This window comes from Lactuca serriola, chromosome 5, assembly GCF_051521515.1.
Source record: "Lactuca serriola cultivar US96UC23 chromosome 5, Lser_US96UC23_V15, whole genome shotgun sequence".
NCBI lineage: Eukaryota > Viridiplantae > Streptophyta > Magnoliopsida > Asterales > Asteraceae > Lactuca > Lactuca serriola.
Window position 1 is genome coordinate 347,013,898 of NC_136412.1, and position 20,290 is coordinate 347,034,187.

At 34.2% G+C, this 20,290-nt stretch overlaps 2 protein-coding genes across 2 annotated transcripts; one reads left to right on the top strand and one right to left on the bottom strand.

Annotated features, from left to right (window-relative positions):
* The first annotated feature begins 4,791 nt into the window (after nucleotides 1-4,791).
* LOC145055489 (guanine nucleotide-binding protein-like NSN1) lies at nucleotides 4,792-8,140 on the top strand. Its single transcript, XM_079003835.1, has 9 exons — nucleotides 4,792-4,944; nucleotides 5,076-5,320; nucleotides 5,921-6,050; nucleotides 6,166-6,330; nucleotides 6,419-6,636; nucleotides 6,724-6,988; nucleotides 7,076-7,255; nucleotides 7,339-7,553; nucleotides 7,661-8,140. Exons 1-9 carry the CDS (start codon nucleotides 4,926-4,928, stop codon nucleotides 7,997-7,999), a joined length of 1,776 nt encoding a protein of 591 aa, XP_078859961.1. The 5' UTR covers nucleotides 4,792-4,925; the 3' UTR covers nucleotides 8,000-8,140.
* Nucleotides 8,141-11,560: 3,420 nt separating this feature from the next.
* On the bottom strand, nucleotides 11,561-13,293 carry LOC145055490 (uncharacterized protein At4g13200, chloroplastic). The gene is made up of 3 exons (XM_079003836.1): nucleotides 12,946-13,293; nucleotides 12,123-12,277; nucleotides 11,561-11,986 (listed from the first exon to the last, which is right to left on the bottom strand). Exons 1-3 carry the CDS (start codon nucleotides 13,169-13,171, stop codon nucleotides 11,762-11,764), a joined length of 606 nt encoding a protein of 201 aa, XP_078859962.1. The 5' UTR covers nucleotides 13,172-13,293; the 3' UTR covers nucleotides 11,561-11,761.
* Between the last annotated feature and the right edge of the window lie 6,997 nt (nucleotides 13,294-20,290).

Sequence of the window (20,290 nt, forward strand, 5' to 3'; positions counted from 1 at the left end):
CTTTGTAATATTTGCATGAAAGACCATGGGGGGAGCCCATGACACTTGGATATCAGACTATGTGAGGGAGCCCATGACATTCCAGGTAAAGACCATGGAGGGAGCCATGGTGCTTGGATATCAAACCATGTGGGGGAGCCCATGACATTACAGGTAAAGACCATGGGGGAGCCCATGGTGTGACAACTGTCAATATTGGGTCAACCAAAGTCAAACAAAGTCAACAAGTCAACACGACTAGTATTAAGATTCTTGCATAATCGCTATGTTTTCCTAATGTACAAACTTAGAATTTTAATACAAAGTATCCCTTTGGATTGCCAATTATAAAATTTAAACCCTAATTAGGGTTAGTACGTAACAACTCGATAATTCTGCTATATACTATTTGGAAATAAATAATATTCATAACACAAATGTATTGGAATTCATAAACCTAACACTACATGGCAAATTCATAACAAAGGCTACAACCACAACTTTTTGGTGAATTCTTCACCAAATGCAATGAAGTCTATACCCGTCTAAACACCAAAGTTCAACGAAACAAACTTGAAAATATGACTAAACTATTCATGTAGCGTATTATTATTTAATAACAATGTTTGTTATAATAATTTATATTCTTTTTATATAATTCAAATTAAATATTTATACACACTTTATACCATCTTTTTATCTAAAAACATATCATTTTTATAAAAACCCCACATTTTATAAAAATGACTACCTTTTTTTTTTATAAAAAGGGGCTAGTTTGACTTTAGGGGGTTAAGGACCCAAAAATGACAACTTGGTCCCCTTCTCCCCAACAAGTCCCATCCCCCACTCTTACCCATGCATTCCCACCCTACCTACCCCCTTCTCCCTCTCTCCTCATACTTAGGTCGAGAGCCTTTCTTCATCCACCATTTTCATCATCTTTCATTCTTCTTCTCCAAGTTAAGCTTCAATCTTCAAGCCCTAAGTTCTTCCAAGTGTTATTGAAGTTTTGGTAAGTCATTTCTTCATCTCCTAGTGATTCTACACACTTCTATACTAGTTTTAATTCATTCTCACACATTTCATACTATTCATATAATCTTCAAATCTTCATAGTATTCTTCAAGATGTACTTCAAGTGTTATTGACTTGGATCTTCCACCTACAACCTTTCTTTCATCAAGCAAACACCCATAAGGTGAGTTCATACCCCTACATTTTCAAGTTTTCTAAGTTTTTGGGGGGAAAATACAAGTAAAATACTACTAAACAAATATAATATACAAGTTGTTATAAATAATTGCTTATATGTTGTGTAAAAGTGCTAAATACATGAAATGAAGTTACTATCAAGCTTTATGAACTTTTATATGCAAGAATTTGTTTAAAATACAAATCTATGAAAAAACAAGTATAATCATGCTAGATGTTCTAAAAAAAAGTCACAAACTCAAACCCATAAAAAACTAGGGTTTTTATGAACACAACATGAATAATCCAGCAAAAATGGTTATAACAAAGTTATTACACTATTTTTGTGAGATCTAAACCAAAATATGCTATTTTGGATATATGTCTTGAAACTAGTCAAAAATACCAAGGTTTTTGTTTTAAAAAAGAGAACTCTAAAATTCTATCATTTTATGCAAAAAAAATGGGTTTTTCTAGCAAAAATGGTCATAACTAGGTTATGACACCATTTTTGCGGGTTTTGACCAAAAATATGTTGTTTAAAACATATAAAGGTAACTTGACCTAAAAATCACAGAGCGGTAAAAATAAGTTTTACGTAACTATATTTTCACTATTTGCCGTTTGTGACGTTAAAACTCAAAAACTAGAAAAAAATAGACATTTTCATACTAAAAACCCACTTACTTGTGATAGATGTAAAATACTTGTTATTTATGAATATCTAAGTATACTAAACCCTATATATATGTATATATGTATATACAGGTACGAAGACTAATTTCTATAATAAACTACATAAGTATAGTTTATGAATCAATAACACTTTTGTAACATGTTGAGCAAAGTGTATAATTATATAAAATACATATATAATAATTTCATACTATTTTATTATCATGAAAAAGTGATAATTACACATGCAAATGTTTTCATTTCAAACAAACGTAAACTCGTTAAATCAAATTTTGTGAGACAAAATCTTCACTGTACCTACCAGAGTACCTGCAAAAGTCATGTTTATAACCAAAGTCTCTCATAAGAGAGCATGATACTTGTGTATAGATTTATATGAGACTGATAATCCTGCACCCTAACTGTTAGCTACAGTTAGACTGATAGGTCTCGGGTGACAAATGACATAAGATTTCGACGCCTGAAGAACGTCGCAACAGGCCATCTATGTTATAGCATGGTTATAATAACTCACATGGTGAAACAACGATACATTTATTTTACGGGGAAACATTCATTCAAACGGTTTTATATAAATTAAAACTGCATATTACTATTTTAAATATGGAAAATACTTGTACATTTCGGTCTTAAGGTTCTAAGACTGCAACTCATATTTAAGGAAAATATTGGATTTTCCGGAACGAACACTATCTTTTTTACAAAGAAAGACTTTAAACTCTTCATACAAATTCTTATGAACGCACCAACTTAATTGTTGACATTTTTTCAAACCACTTGTATTCTCAGGGAATCACTAAAACAGGTACCAACAAGCTTTTGAGGATGAGACGCTAAGGCGGTGGACAAATATTTTTATCATCATAACGAGATTGATTTTTAAACATCTAACTCTTACAACAATGTAACCTTTTCAATTATATTTATGATGGTTGTGTTTGCTTTGGTCACTATTATGCATTATGTTATGATACAATACATGAAAGTCATCCACCCCGGACGTTTCCACCATCCTGGTTTGTGGGTGTGACATATGACACTTGGATATCAGACCATATGGGGGAGCCCATGGCTTTCCAAATAAAGACCATGGGGGAGCCCATGTCATATATGTGTAAGACCTTGGGGGGAGCCTACGACATCCCTATATGTTATATGCATGGCTTACGTGATTGACTTGGATTATGTGATTATGTGGATTATGTGGGGTATGTTTTGGGGAACTCACTAAGCATTAACTTACAGTTTGTTGGTTATTACAGGTACTTCAGGGTCTAAGGGCAAGAGCTTGGCGTGATGACACGGCATGCACTCTCTGGCGTTTTATTTGAGACACTCTGATATTATGAAAAATTTATTTGATGTTATGAATTTTGAAAACAAATGTGATTGGAATTTTATATCTTATGAAAATGATTTGGATAATTAAAAATGAAAAATTTTATTGGATATTTGGGCTGTTGCATTAGCGTACTCGCACAAAAAGAAGAAATGGTTAGCAGATTCATCAGTACCATTGCAGAAATAACAAGAAGAAGAGTTAACTGGAATCCTACATTTGGAAAAATTAACCACAATAGGAATTCTATCTAAAAGAAGCCTCCAAACAAAACATTTCACTTTTAGAGGAATCCATCTAACCTAATGGAACTCCAAAGTATCTCCATTAGGATCTAAATCGCTAATAACAAATCTTAAAGACTTTATCGAAAACACCCCTGATGTTTAATCCACTTCCATCGATCTGCACCATCTGAGAATTGAAAATCAGCAATTAAATTCGATAACTCCATTAATTGCCTACTCTTCGTACCCGCTATAATTTGTCTGCATCAGTCCCATTCCAAACAAAAGCTGGAATCAGCCCCTAAAGAAACCCTTTCTGAAATAAAACAATTTTTTATTAGAGTTCAAATCATATATATTGGGAAATTTATCTTTTAAGAGGCACGGACCACACCAAATATCATTCCAAAAGAAGGTTTTGTCACTTACCCCCACCACCCTTAAAAAAAGTTTTTCAAGAGAGACATCAAGATCAACTAAATCAAAATTAATATAATAAATATTAAGTCGAACACTTGAAATCAACTTTTTGGCCCATGGCTTGCCATCCACAAGAGAAAAATTATGCACTGCCTTAATACACTTTAACCATAGATCATTACGCTATGTTTTTACCATCCACAACCACTCCGGAGAAAGGAGGCGTTTAAGCAACCAACACCCAACCCATCCTTTGATTTTGGTTTTGTAACTCTATTCCGGGACACTGAACAAAATTTATTTTTCACTGATCCCCCTCTCTAAAGAATTCTTCTTTTAATACAATAAAAAAAAAGATGATCCTTTTAGGAGCCCAAAACAACGAAAAATAATAAAGTGGAAGACTATTGAGTACCGAACTAACAAGAGTAAGTCTTTTATCAAACGAGAGAATAGTAGCTTTCCAATTGTTCAACTTAGCTTTAAATTTCTCAACAATCACATTCCAATTTCTTACAAGCCTCATATTTGCTCCAATAAGAAGCCTAAGATAATTGAAAGAAAAAGAAATGGATTCACACTTCAAAATACTCGCAAGTCATCCACTCCTATCCCGAACATTTTGCTTTTGTGAAGATTCATTTTGATAGAATAATTTTTTATGTTTTTCCAAACACCATTCTAAAAATGCTTTTGAGTTTGTATTTTTTTATTTTAATTTATTGGTTTTTATTTTTTATTTTTTTAATCAATAAATCAATAATCATTTATAAAACTCAACACCAAACATAAGTAAGAATTTGGAAGCGTGGTTTATAATTTTGTACCAATTCCACTGTAAAATATATGGTTATTTTGACGAATCTTAAAAATTGTGAACTTTTATATATTTTTTAACCTAACAGAAAGTCATAAATAATTTTGATACAGATAGCTAAAATATCTACTGTTTTCATGAGGAGGGAAGGAGTTTATATGAATTCGGCGCCTCCTTCAAAAACCCTAATCTTTCTGTCATAAGCCCCTCTCCTCCTTCAACCTCCAAATCAACATCAAACAACTAATCAACCATGCCGAAGAGAAGCAAAAGTAAATGCTATTCACACTCATTTGGAACCTTACTTTTGCGCAATTTCTGTACATGTGTGCGTGTTCGTGTATCCTTTATGCTTAAATTTAGTCGATGTATTCATGTCTGTTGTTTTTCTATGTGTTTACAGAGAGTAAGAGCAAGAGAGTAACATTGAAACAGAAGCACAAGGTAATAAAGAAGGTGAAAGAGCACCATAAAAAGAAGGCCAAAGAGGCGAAGAAGCTTGGATTGAACAAAAGGCCTAAGGTTGAGAAGGATCCGGGTATCCCTAACGATTGGCCTTTCAAGGAACAAGAGCTTAAGGCTCTCGAGGCTCGTCGTACTAAGGCGCTTGAGGAAATTGAGCAGAAAAAAGCTGCTCGTAAAGAGAGGGTAATTTGTTTCTTCCCTTAGTTAGGGTTTTGATGTGTTTATTTGGATGCAGCCCGTTGGTTCTAGTCCCAAATGAGCACATTTTTCATTGTTCATGTTAAACACCTATACCTTCCAATGCTAGATTCATATGCATCCCGATAAGAGGTTTAAACAGTGTTCCTTTGTAGTACTTATTAAACAGTGGGTGTTACTTGAGGGATGAGGCCATCGTGTGAATTTGGCACAGTTGTTGTCATATGTGATTATTATGTTCGAATAATTAATCTGATATTAGCAGCAGCAAAACTGGGGTGGAGCAAACTATATACCGCTATGGTTAATTTGTATAATCCACTTTAAAAACCAATATCTTCTCTTATATGCTGGAGTTGTTGTAGGTTGCAGTATGAAAAGGGTTGTTAGGATTCATATAAGTTCTTAGATTCTTTACCTAATGCAACTCACATGTGTCACATCAACAATCTTTGAGAGTGTTTTTGTGGTCATAGATATTAATTGCTTCCTTGTTATCATGGGCACTGATCATTTTATTTCTAAGAAATGCTTTCTATGCTACAAAGCTTTGGTTTGAAATGACACTACATGTTTTCACTTCAGGCTAAAAAGAGGAAATTGGGTCTACTGGAGGATGATGGTGATGATATCACCAACCTGGCTGAGCAGGTTTCTGCTAAAGAACAGGAATCTGGTGAGAGAAAAGCTGCTAACAATTCAACAGCAACTCGGGGTATGTGATCGTACATGATCTTTTTGAGCTTTTTACCTATCTTTTCTTACTCCACTGCAAATCTGGTTCTGTTATCAACTTTCTAAACGTTTTTGGATTTTCATGGACAATTCAGAGAGGTCGTTTTACAAGGAGTTGGCTAAAGTTATTGAAGCATCAGATGTCATTTTGCAAGTGCTTGATGCTCGTGATCCCATTGGTACCCGATGTAATGATATGGAAAAGATGGTCTTGAAAGCTGGCCCTGAAAAACATCTTGTATTGCTTCTCAACAAAATAGGTAGATCTTCATACCCTTTGAAGATGCATTTTCTTATTTGTTTTCCAGTTTTGATGAACCAAATATACTATTGGAACTTGGATATTAGATCTTGTTCCCCGTGAAGCTGCTGAAAAGTGGCTTAAGTATCTCAGAGAGGAGTTGCCAGCAGTTGCTTTTAAGTGTAGCACTCAACAGCAGAAATCTAATCTTGGATGGAAATCCTCAAAGGCTGCAAAAAAGACGACTAATCTTTTACAAACAAGTGATTGTCTAGGAGCAGAAACTCTTATAAAGCTACTCAAGAATTACTCAAGAAGCCATGATGTAGACATTTTGACCTTTTTATCTTGTTTTTTTCTCTTGTGGTGTTAACTTATAAGTTTTTGACTGATGGCTTACGTGTTGATGCAGATTAAAAAATCGATTACTGTGGGTGTAGTTGGGTTGCCTAATGTAGGAAAGAGCAGTCTAATTAATAGCTTGAAAAGATGCCATGTTGCCAATGTTGGTGCTACACCAGGTCTAACAAGAACAATGCAAGAAGTTCAATTAGACAAGAATATCAAATTGTTGGATTGCCCTGGTGTTGTGATGATTAAATCTGGGGAGAATGATGCTGCTGTAGCTCTTCGGAATTGCATGAAAATTGAGAAACTAGATGATCCTGTTTCTCCAGGTAATTCAAATTTATCCAAGAAAATATCTTTTCCATACATGTGATGTGTTTATGTTTATGAAATATGCTTTTATTTGTTGATTGCAGTGAAGGAAATTCTAAAGTTATGTCCAGCAGAAATGTTGGTAACTTTATATAAGATTCCTGCTTTCGATTCTGTTGATGACTTTCTTTCCAAGGTTGCTACTGTGAGGGGTAAGCTCAAAAAGGGTGGTGTTATGGACATCAATGCTGCTGCAAGAATCGTATTGCATGATTGGAATGAAGGTTTGTAAAATGAGAAATAATAAATGAGAAAAAGAACGAAAGCAACTGAAGTATGTTTTTTTTTTTCATATTTTTTTGTATAGGTAAAATCCAATACTACACGATGCCTCCAACAAGGAATGAAGGAGAGGAGGGTATGGAAGCAAAGATTGTATCAGAATTAAGTAAGGAGTTCAATGTGGATGAAGTTTATGGCACTGAATCCTCATATATTGGCAGCCTTAAATCTGTAATTGAATTCAATCCTGTTGAGATTCCACCAAGTGACCCTCTTGCTTTTGATGAATCCATGCTTGAGGTTTGTAATTAGTTTTTTTACGAATTTGCCCTCGTTAAGAACATCTCTGTTGCTAACTAGCTAGATCTTGTTCTTGATTCTGTATGGATTTTTTTTGGCTTTTACAGGATGAGAAAGAATCAGAAGTAACCACTGAAAAAGAAAATGCATTAGAAGCCATGGCAGAAGATGCAGAGGAAAGTGAAGTGAAGAAGACAGGTAGCCAACAAAACAAGAAAGTAAAGAAAGCAGAAAAGAAGAAGAGAAAGGAGAAAGCGAAAAAGTCTGCTGCTGTGGATGAAGATGAGTCCATGGATGGTGATTATGATTTTAAGGTGGATTATGTGAAGAAGGGATCTTCTGCCATGGATGTTGGTGAGGAAGATGATGATGAGGATGAGGATGAAGATGATGTTTCAGTTAAAGATAATGGAAATGACAAATCTGCATTGCCAGAGACAAAGTAGTAGAGGATAACAATTTTTGTTTTACAACATTGTACCTTCAAATTTTTTTTAATGCTTGAAAAATCTATCCAGTTATAGCGAAGCACTTTTAAATTTTTTTTTATCATGTTAAGCAGTGAAAATCTATTTATATTTTGTTGACGTTGCTTTTGTTTGGTAGACTTATAAACTACAACTTCTGTAATAAGAAGAAAAGAATTAACAAAAGGGCATTGCTATTTCTTGCATCCCACCTTTTAATCAGATGATTTATCTGATTCACATTATATACCCATACAATTAGCAACGTTGCATGAACCATAGTAACCAAGCTAAAACATCAACCATTTTCGTAAAGCTATAGGGTGTAGGTGTGGGTTGTGGTAGCACATGTGGTTCGCCATGTAGACCACAACTAACAGCACGCTGAGTCTGCGGTTTTGAGAGTGGTTTCTCTCTCCTCGGCTAGATGTTCCAAGTATTTCAAATTTCGGTTTTGTACTTTAATTTATCCTGATTTTACCCCCTAAAGTTCTAAAACTTTAAATTGTAACCATTTTCAACTTGTTGTCCGTTTGTCTTCTTATTTGTTTTACGAGGATAACTAAGTTTTATTAATACGATATGATAAAAAAATGAATTAAAAAAAACAACCTTCCTTCACAAATTTGTTCCAAAAGCTACTAAATTTAGCCTTACCTTTTCCTTTTTTACAGGTTTACCCCAACTTCTAATTGTTTTTATGAACTTGGGTTACTTATTTACAATTTTAGCCCCATGTTAAATTATTTTTTACGATTTTGGTCCATATTTTTTAAATCTTACATTTCTTTTAATATATATATATATATATATATATATATATATATATATATATATATATATATATATATATAGGCTTAGGTTATTTTATTTTTACTAAGTATTGTGTGCCAGAATGCACAAATCTGGACCAATGGATGAAATTAATCAATGAACATGATTTGAGGGATAATATTACAATGGGGTAACATGTAGCATATAATCACACAATTTTAAGCAAAATGATATTTTGGACAATTAACTACATTTATAAAAGGAAATTTTCGGATTTTTAGGGATGATTAATTCTCCTAATTTAAAAAAAAATATGAATTTTTTAATTAATTCAATTTCATTTTTTTACCGATTTTATTCTGTCAGAATATTATTTGTTAGAATGATGCTCTTTCAGAATTTTATTCTAATAGAACATTATATACCCATACAGTTAGCAACATTGCATGAAGCATGGTAGCTAGGTTAAGGCCTTGTTTGGTATTGAGCTGACCGGGTCCGGTCAGCCTGTTTGATAAAAGACGAAAATGGGCTGATTCGGTCAGCATTTACCGACCCATCTACTTACCCGGTCCATGTTTTAAAAGTAGCTGACCCAGAAAAAAGACCGATGTGCCCTGATAAAAAGAACGCATCTCTTCGTCTATTGTTCTCCCTTCGTTCTTCCACACAAGCTTCTTGACGCAGTTCCTCCCTATCACCACTCCGAAGCCACCATCTGAAGCAGATCCGTCGGCCTCCGCCTCTCGCCAACGCTGACATCCGCCTGTCTCCGGCGCCGATCAAGCTTCATACCCTTTCTCGTTCTCTCTTCTCTGATACTTCCCCTCTCGATTCAGGTAAATAGCATTCTTTGCTGCTTTTAGTTTTGATTGAGTTTTTTTGTGCTCGATTATTAGTTTGTTGTTTTATGATTTCAGTTGGATATTTTTCATATTATCGTTTGTTATTGATGAAACTCTTGGGGTTTTGGGGTTGGTGAGCACAAATCAGAAAAATTGATAATTTCAACTAGATTCAAGTATGAAGCCAAAACAAGAATTTGATGAAAATGAATGATTATTTGCATAGTTTGCTTATAAAAGTTTCAATATCAAGATATGTGAAGTCACAATTGCTTCATTTAATTTAACATAACATTAGATTCATCGCATTTTGGTGTCATATAGTTCTATATAAGGCATCCAAGTTGATCAAACTTTTAGGACCTTTTCATACAATGTACTGAATTGTTTTGTGGCCCTATGAGTATATCTCATGGCTATACTTTGATGTAATCATAAATTGCATGTATTTTTTATTATAAAACCTGTCACATAACATTTTTTTTATCATAATAGGTTTTGATGGTGCAAGAGAAGGGTGAAAAAGACTGTTAAAGATGGAATTGTGATGCAAGTATGAAATATGACAAAAAAAGAAGTTAAAATGGAATTACGATGTATTTTAGTTTTTTGCAAAGTCATTGGTGAAAAATGCTCTTAAAGATGCAATGTATTTTTTTTTTCATACATGCACTACATAGCAATGTACTTTAGTTTTTTGGTTAGTTTCTTTTTAAAACCTACATTAGATGGCAATGTATTTTTTTAGGTTTTTTTGTTCTTTTTTAAACAAATAAATAGCATTGTACTTTATGTTTTGTTTTTTTTTTCTTTTTTTAGAATTGTATTACAATAGAAAATGAAATGTTACTTAACAAAAAAAAATTATCTCACAGTAAATAAAACAGAAAAATAAAATAGAAGGGTAAAATTGTTATTTTTACCAGTCAGACGTATAATCAAACAATATAGTTCCAGTCAGATGTAGATTCAGTCAGACTTTCGACCTAGTCAGGCTTTGACTTAGTTAGATCTTATTCAGTCAGTCAGTAACTATCAAACAGCCCCTAAGACATCAACCGTTTTCGTAAGAGGCCTTTGGTTTGACTCCTATGAAGCAAGCGTCTTTGTTTTTTCTTTAGTTTATTTTAACCCCCAAATGCTCCAAGTATTTCAAATTTTGGTTTTGTAGTTTAATTTATCCTGATTTTACCCCCTAAAGTTCTAAAATTTTCAAATGCAACCCTTTTCAACTCCATTTACAAATTTGTTCCAAAAACTATGAAATTTAGTTACAGGTTTACCCCAACTTCTAATCGTTTTTATGAACTTGGGTTGCTTATTTACAATTTTAGCCAAATGTTAAATTATTTTTATGATTTTGGTCCATGTTTTTTTTAATATTTTTTAAATCTTACATTTCTATAAAACTTTTTATTTATTTATTTATTTATTTTTATTATTTTATGTTTTTTTACGATTTTCACCAAAAAAAATTACAACTTTTTTTTTTGTTTTTATATTTTATATAACTTTTTACATCTTTTTTACAAATTCTTCCAAACACTGTTTTTATAAACTTTTCCAACTTTTTTTTTTACAAATTCGATTTTTCTTATGATTTTTATAACTTACTATTTTTACAAATTTTTTTGTACAACTTTTACATACTTTGTTTTACCATTTTTTTTCAAATTCATTTGTACAAATTAGTTTTTTTTTACATAATTATTTCTTTTATAATATTTGCATCTTTGTTTTTATGCATATATCTTAAAGATTTTTCCATTTTTACATCTTTGTTTTTTTAAAGACTTCCGTTTTTACAAATTCTAATGTAAATATGTTGTCAATTGTACATACATAAATTTTTATCATCCAATTACACCGTTTTAATCCTTTCCAGAGTTTCCACCCCAACGCGCAAGCATACAACACCTGGTTTTTCTTCAAATACATTAACCACTTTTATTTCACATCCAAAACAACCCCTAAATAAAATATTGAGGATTCTCTATAAATATCAACTCAACCCTTATCAATATACCAAATCAATTGTTCCACAGCCTAAACTAGTAACCATATGCTCAACCATGGTCAACACACAACACATATTCATTCAATCCCTGTGGCATGATTTATCTTAATCATCTATTGATATTCCTAAAAGTGGGTCCGTGCTGTCCTTACTGGGGCCCTCATCTTTAGAATCTGAGCTTGATGAAGATGGAGAAATCGTCACTTCATCAATGATTACAATTGGTGAAGAAACACTTGATGCAGGAGACTTTGGAACAATTCCTTGTGCTTCCATGGCTTCACGAGCCGCTTTCTCTTTCGCCTTTTTAGCTCTTTCTACCACTTCATCCTGCATACAATTCCAACCAATTAGATTTCCTTCAAATGCCACAAAATGGATTTCTTACCAATTTACAAAATTAGGTATTCATAATTACAACTCTAGTCTAGTAGCTTCTAGAATGAAAAGAAAATTGATTTAGTACCTGAAACTCCTGTACTTGCTTTTGTTGTTCAGCTTGCAATCGGCCAACTGTACTCAACAACTCACCCACAGCAGATTCCACACGTTCATTAAGTGCTTCTGCAAGAGCCTTCCCCAAGAAAAATGCATCCAACACTTGTTTACTTTCATTTTCACCTGCATATTTTCCATTTTTTCTCATCAAGTTTAACAATTTGCAAGGCTATCATTAGGTAGATTATTCAAAGTAAAAGTCTTAATAAAAAAAACAATACGAAAGTATAATGTTGTAATAGACAGCGCAGACCTGAATGTTGAAAAACCTACACAGCATACATTAAAATTAAAATTGTAAATTTCTACCAAGTAGTTTGCTTTTAAGGCCAACAAGTCCGGGTTCAAGTTCTTCAAATCGAGCTATTATGAGTGTATACAAATTCCATCCCAATTTAACTGAAAAACTCAAAACGTATATCTGATTTTTGTAAGAAGATGAAGATGTTATAAACCCCCCTGAATACAAAGACTCTAAGAGCCCATCACCAAATTCTTGATTGAATACTTAAAACCAGCCATAAATCGAAAAACAACTCAATCCAAACGTACAAAGTACAAACCCTCTAAAACCCAATCTTTGTAACGCAACTACCCTCATAAATGACCATTTCCCAATCCCAATCTGCAAAATCACCCCAAAAGTCGAATTCAATTACTAAAAATTATCCCCAAATGTGAAACGCAACAACAGCTTATTACAATTGCACTGTAAACAAAACCCCCCATAATTTCATAACACACAGACATTAAAATTTTCAGTACGCATTACGTGTAGAGAAGAGGAGTACCAGGAACAGGGCCACCAGGTGTGCTGCTGTTACAATTGCACCTAAAACGATGTCTCGGAAGAACCAGTTTCTTCTGCAACAACATACCTACTGCTCCCTTACCATGACGATTGTTTGTGAATTTAAGGCAGAGAGATGCAGAAACCGATGAATTGGAGTTTCTAACGATTTGGGTGTTGGATGGAACACGAGAATATGCGGTTGGTGAAGAAATTGCGGTACTCATCTCTCTATGAAGTTGTGGAGGGAGACGAGAGATCTGGTTTGGGTTTGGGAATGGTTCCGACTTCAAAGAATGGGATGATGTAAATGCTATAAAAGTATAAGACAGTACTATGTACCCGCCATAAGCTATTTCTCTCATGGACCAATTTCTGTTGGATACTCGGGGTGGGCTGATTATGCGACACGTCATAGGACTCTAGATCTATAAAAATCAATCCAATCAAAACTGGACCAAAATTAAACCGCTGGATCGGAAAAGGAAATCCCATGTCTTCTAGATACTAACTACAGTGATCTTACTTCCAACTAGGACAAAACTTGTCAAACAAGTAGGACAATAGTTGTCCCGAAAAATGCTATATGAAAAAAAATGTTGTTTAAAAAATTCATTGACTTGTTTGATTGTACATCACTTGCTATGTTAAATAATAAAAAATGATGTTGTTCTGAATTGTTATGAATGAAGTTGCTAAATAATTATAAAAACATACAAATTGTCATACAAAATCAAAATTACACAATATCATTTAAAATCATAATACAAATTGTCATATAAAATCAAAATTACTGAAAATGTATGTGAAAATCAAAATGTTTGATTGAAACTTTATATATAAAATTGTCCTCCTAAATCATATGCGCGAAAATAAAAAGAAAGAAAATAAGATGAATAGATGAAGGTTCATGTTTGGTACTTTCCGATTAGAAGAAACAAATCAGGGAAAAAAAGATGAGATGGTTACATGTGGGGCGGAGCTGCTGGCTGCAATAACGCTCGGGTAGAGCTGGCAAAAATCGATCCAATCCGCCAACCAAACTCGAAACCAACCCAAAATTAGTGGGTTGGGTTGATATTTTCAACCCATTTAACTTAAATGGATCAACCCGTTAAACCCATTTAATAAAATATGTTGGGTTGGGTAAAATTATAAATCCGTCAACCCATTTAACTTTAATATATATATATATATATATATATATATATATATATATATATATATATATATCCCACTTTTTATATTTATTTTAATGTATTTAATTAATTAAAAATTAAAAAGGCCCCATTCACTATAACATCCTTGAACAATATTTTTTTTCATTTTTAATTCATCAAATCAAACAGTATTATCCAAAACCCATCATAAAATGTATCATAATCATCATAGTACAGTAACAATCATCAGTGCGGAAAAATCATCAGAAAGAATAATGCAGTGCAATCAAGTGGGACCATTCCCTTTATGGCTGGAAGTACCTGAAAATATTCAAACCATAAACCGTAAGCACAAAGCTTAGTGTGCACATATATACCTATCAATTTTAAATTTATAACCTAACAAAACTTATCTACTAATGCACTTATAGACAATATACCTAGTCAATTAATCGTAAAAAAAGTAAGTTAGGTGTCAGTCTTAGGGAATAGTATTTAGCTGATACGTGTGAAATAGTACTAGTTTTAACCCTACTAATTTAAACACAAAATAAACACACGAAAGGCAGTATACATATCGATTAACAATATAGTTCAAGCAAGTACTAGAATTACCTAAATAAAAACAAGTAATAAAAAGGGGGTTTTCTCTAGTTTTGCAAGACTAGAAACTTAAGAATTCAAATAACACTCAAACAAAAGACAATTAATCAACTAAAGAGAACAAAAAGACAACTAGATTCAATGATAAAAAAAGACTTCTGTTCAAATTCGATTCACTTATTCTTATGGTCGATTTCGTGGAAAGTGCAATGGATCAATATATCAATGGTTATCAATTTCTAACGTGATTAGGTTCATGTTCACTATTACTAATCCTTTAGCAAACAAGTTAATTCAAACAGTGATCAAGTGATTAAACTAACAAGTTTCCTAGTGTTCAGTTCGAATTAAGTAAGACTTGTAATGTTAGTTAACTAAATTTGTCAATTCAATCAACTCATATGTGGTTGTTCATCACATATGCTCACACACTAATTAACTTATTTTCTAAATAACCCTAGGTTCATGTTCACTAATACTAGGCATACAATCTTGTTTTCACAAAACTATATGATTCAAGCAATTAAGAAGATGTTCATACAACTCAATAAACTTGATTATTAACAGAAAACAATCATCATTAACACATAAGGATCTTTAACAAGATTAAAAGATAAATAACCAAATCAAATTAATCCAAGCCACTCAATAAAACCATATTCATAAGATCATCTAGTCTAAACAGAAGTATGAAGCTTTTAGCTCATAACTACAACAAATAACAACCTAAAATCAAAATCTAATGTTCCAAACATGGTTAACACAAAAGATTAAGATAATAGTAATGTTTGTTTGCCTTCGCAGGCCCGTCTATAGGGATAAATAGAAGAAAATCTTGAGCATGTGGTGCACGTAAACACTGGAAAACTGCTTTCTGCCAAACCGTCATTAGGGGTGAGCATAATAACCGAAAAACCGAACCAAAACCAAATTAACCAATATAACCGAACCATAATAACCAAACCATTATAAAAACCGTTGGTTCGGTTTCTGATTTTTGTTAACCAATAACTAACGGTTTGGTTATGATTTTATAGGTTAACCGAACCATTATTAACCGAACCACTAACTTTATATTTTAATATATAAAAATTATGGATTATATATAAAATAATATAGTCAAAATTATTTAAGACCCATTAAACTTTCAAAATATAATTCATTAATCGTCACTTATCAGGAGACGAACGAGCAATCAAACCATCAAAGGCTAATCATGCAGACACGCACAATCTTCCAATCCTACATTGAGTTAGATTATTGATTAATATTGTAATTCCTAATCGGCTAATTCTACAATTTGTAAACATTATTCACAGTTAGTTTAATCTTCACACTCATAATCCTAATCGGAGGCTTCTCACATCGTTAATCCTAATCAAAGACTGTTTTGACTTTATAGACCTATTCGAATGATTTTTTGACTTTATAATCAAGAATTCTAGGTAAGTTAATTTTTTGGTTATTTTTGACTTTGTGATATATTAAGAATGTATTTTTGAATTTTTTTTTTTGGCTTTTTTATTTACTGTTTTTGACTTAATCACATTGAATGTATATGAGTGAGTGACTTTTGTTTTTTTATCCTGATAACACATAATATAAATGTTTGGCTATTTTATTTTATAGTTTTTGATTTAATCGCATTGAACGTGTATGAATGTTTGAGTTTATTTTAATGTTAATATTAGTTATCAATATATGAAATTATTAATGTCAAGTTTTTTGATGTTTTTTATTTTCATTGAATGTTTTTTATTTTGAATGTGACTATGTGTTATCTCACTCTAAGTATCAAATATACACATTTTTTCTATTACTATAAGTTAGCTTATAAACAATGGCGTCGATGACTTTTTTGTATTCTCTTTTCATTTTTTGTGCCAATATAATTTTGCCGTTTGTATTAATTTGAACATTACGATTAACAAATATTAACCATTAACCAAAACCATTAACCGACAAGAAACGTTAACCATAACCAATATTAATCATACCCAATGGCTACCAAAATGCATTAACCAGTCATAATGGTTATGGTTCGGTTTTGACCAATAACCGAACCAAATCGCCTCATACACACCCCTAGCCATCATGTCGAAATGCACTTCCATAGCTTGGATAATTTTACTAAAAAGGACACTCACAAGTGTATTCTAGGATTTAGGGGGTGTCCTTAGTAATAAAAATGTTAAGGCCAATGTCCAGGAACTTGTTACAAAGAGAAGCCAAGGTACAAGCATAATCAAAATTCATACCACATACGCCTCTATCCTGTACGGTGTGGTCTTGCAACACCCAAGATTGGGCCCTTGAGGCAACAAAAGAATATGAGTTAGAATCTAGTGCCGATTACAAACCCAAACCACCAAACCTAATGGGCAGGGGAACAATTCTCCATTGTATGTCGCCAAAGAAATGGCCACCACAAACCACAATGTCATCAATCGCCCTGCACATCCCTTTGTCAAACAACGCCACCTCCTCCATGTGAACGGTTTGGCATATACGCAGCCCAATGAAAAGTTTAGCAATACCCATACAAGAGCGAAGTAGAAGGAGCTCACTCTAGGGATCAGACAACTGTGGAAGAAGGCGCATCAAATTCACAACGCTTTCGGCTCTCTTTATGGCTAAGTTGCTAATGAAACTAGCCTCTCTACTAACAACTCCCCCAAGAAGTTTAACTCCCAATGGCGGCCTCCTTATTCCAACTGGGAATAACCCCACACGCAGCTTCCTACCATCACACGAGGGCCAAACAAGTTAATTTTTCTTGATATTCAACTAAAGGCCCAATTCTGTACCAATCACCCTAATGATGTCCAACGCAATAACACTCCCAAAAATCACAAGAATTTAAAAAAAAAAACAACCATGATTCAATATTGTTTACAAAAAGATCCATTGTTTCAAAAGCATTATTTCAAATCAGAGTTTTCCCAAGACCCAAATACATAAAAACCGAAAGCTATGTACGATCACTCCCTCCCCTTCCTACGATCCTCAAAAGCACCTAAAACCATAAACTAAATATGTAATCCAACTATTAGTGAGTTCCCCCAAAAGTACCAAAACACCACAACAGACAAGCATACAATATGAATAACCAACCTGACTGGACCACCTCGTAGGGCCTATAGCCTATCTGGACTGCTCTACAAGCCTTCGGCATGACTGGACCGTCTCACAGGGCCTACAACCTAGCCGGACCACTGCACGGTTAGCCGACCTGACTAGATCACAAGGCCTATAGCCTATCCGGTCGTCCCCGAGTGTCTTGGCCTATAGCACAACGCATGACTGCCTCAACCCAACACAACATGTAGATATATACAACAAAAAAACATAAACACAGAGCCAACAAATACATATAACATACGGATCCACCAAACAACTACAACTATCAAATCACCATCGTGACGAAAATAAATAATCTAGCGGGTCGGCATTGGTGCCTTTGACCCATGGGTACAGTGAGGAAAACTCACCTTACAGTCTGAATGCAATCTGAAAACTCCCAACTCTGACAACCAGCTTAACCCAAATCCTAAATGTCAAAACATTTCCCGTTCTAAACTAACAACATTTCCCAAAATACCCTTGGTCAAAACTGGTCAAAATCCACAAGCCAACCGACTCAACCTAGTCGAGTCAACTCAGGCTTCGTATGCGGGGCATACTCCGGATGTACGCGGGGCGTACTCAATGTTTGAGGCATCAGGGCCAAATCTGCGTGCCCCCATCGTATCAATTGGTACACCCTGCGTACGCAACAATTTTACTTCTTAACTTATTAAGATCTTATTACCTCAACTTAATACGTCCAAATGCAGATCCAAGTCTAAAATATCATGAAGATTCCATCTTTATGACGTTGCATGCTCATTAAGTGCTTAATACACAAAATCCCAACTTATTAACACCTTAAGACCTTCTAGAGCATGCATGGGGAAAAACTAAGCAACAAGACCACATTTTTATGACTCAAGACCCCTCATTAGGTCTAAAAGGATAACTTATTCGATTAAGAGCATCTCATGCTCAAGAAGCACCATTTTTGGGACCAAAATGCCCTAAATAAAGAAATGGCTAGATCTACAAGATAAGATGATCAAGTTACGAACTTTTTAATTCATGGAGTTTAACACCCGAAATCTCGAAGGTTAATTGTGGAATTATGTCAATTTCAAGTTGAATTCGGTGAATTGGAGGAGCCAACTCGGCGAGTTGAAGATGAAAACTTGTAGGGATTTAATGGGTCTACTCGACGAGTTGAGGAGCCTCAACATGGCGAGTTGGCTACTCAGAAGGAAACCTTAATTTTAGGGTGTTGCACCCTATTTAAATACCTTAAGTCCCAGGTGTTGGCCTCATTTCCAACTTCTATAGCCTCTAACCTTAATCTCGAAACCTTAGAGCCTCCTTGAGTGTTGTGAGCTCATTGTGGGTGTGTTTTGGTGTGTTTGAAGATCGTTGAAGGAAGAAATGCTTGGTGCAGAGTGGTGGTTCAAGTAGGAGCTTTCAGATCTGGATTCTTTGCTCCATTTCCAACACATTTCAGGTATAAAGTCCTAACCTTGCTTAATATTTGATTAGATCTCCTTGTTTTGGTTTTTGTGGTGTTTTGACCTCTTTTTGGGGATGATGATGGAGTAAAGTAATTTTAGGGGTTGCTCTTCCAGATTTGGGTTGGTTTTCGTACCCTTGAGCTTAAAGGTGCAAGCTTTATGAGGATTTTGGTGTTATGCATGCATTAAGTCAATTATTAAGTCCATTCCAAGCTTAAGAGCTTCATTTAGACATGCATGAATATAAAGTTGGCAACTTTACGTGATTTTACAGCTCAAGGAAGTCATATCTATGTTTTGGAGTCATATCCTAATGGATTAAGTGCTTAATGTGTTAAGAGGTGGATTTTTGGCAAACTCGGCGAGTTTGTTGGATAAACTCGGCGAGTTAGCTTGGTTTTCCACGACATGTTTAGATTGATAGAGGAACTCGGCGAGTTGGTGGGTCAACTCGGTGAGTTGACTTGGTTTTTCCCGATCTGTGCAGATTGATGGAGAAACTCGACGAGTTGAGGGACAACTCGGCAAGTTGGGTCAACTTGGACCGTTGACTTTCACTTTTGACGTATGTCTTTGACCAAGTTTGTCTCGAGGGGTGTTTGTGATAACTTGATTTGGATTTAAGGAAAATATGGGCTTAGAACCATATGGGGTTGGGCCCAATTCGGAAAATTAGGCCATTAGTGGGCCTTTGTGGATCTTTTGGTTTTGGGCCTCAGTTTTGGTGTATGTTGGGTCAGGGGTAAAATGGTCATTTTACCCCAAGTATGGATTATGAATTATGGCATGGAACCCAATTGGTAATTGGGTGTGTTGTTGGTATTGATAGCTCGTGAAGCCGGCAGGGCAGCAACTAAGGACTTTCTTTCGGGGAACTTCTGCATTCGATGTGAGTTTTCCTCACTGTACTTGTGGGTTGAAGGCACCAATGCCGACCCAGTGGATTGATATTCTGTTATGCATGTTGCTCTGTTGTTATGATCTGTTAGATCGGTACACTGGTAGATAGGAT

Bases quoted from the DNA above. Each gene is read 5' to 3' on its own strand.
- LOC145055489 (XM_079003835.1), top strand. The intron at 6,637-6,723 runs GTAGACATTTTG...GTGTTGATGCAG, and splicing joins ATTACTCAAGAAGCCATGAT to ATTAAAAAATCGATTACTGT. The intron at 7,256-7,338 runs GTTTGTAAAATG...TTTTTTGTATAG, and splicing joins ATTGCATGATTGGAATGAAG to GTAAAATCCAATACTACACG.
- LOC145055490 (XM_079003836.1), bottom strand. From the start codon at position 13,171: ATGAGTACCGCAATTTCTTCACCAACCGCATATTCTCGTGTTCCATCC. The intron at 12,278-12,945 runs GTACTCCTCTTC...GAAAATATGCAG, and splicing joins ACCTGGTGGCCCTGTTCCTG to GTGAAAATGAAAGTAAACAA. The intron at 11,987-12,122 runs GTACTAAATCAA...AATTGTATGCAG, and splicing joins AGCAAGTACAGGAGTTTCAG to GATGAAGTGGTAGAAAGAGC.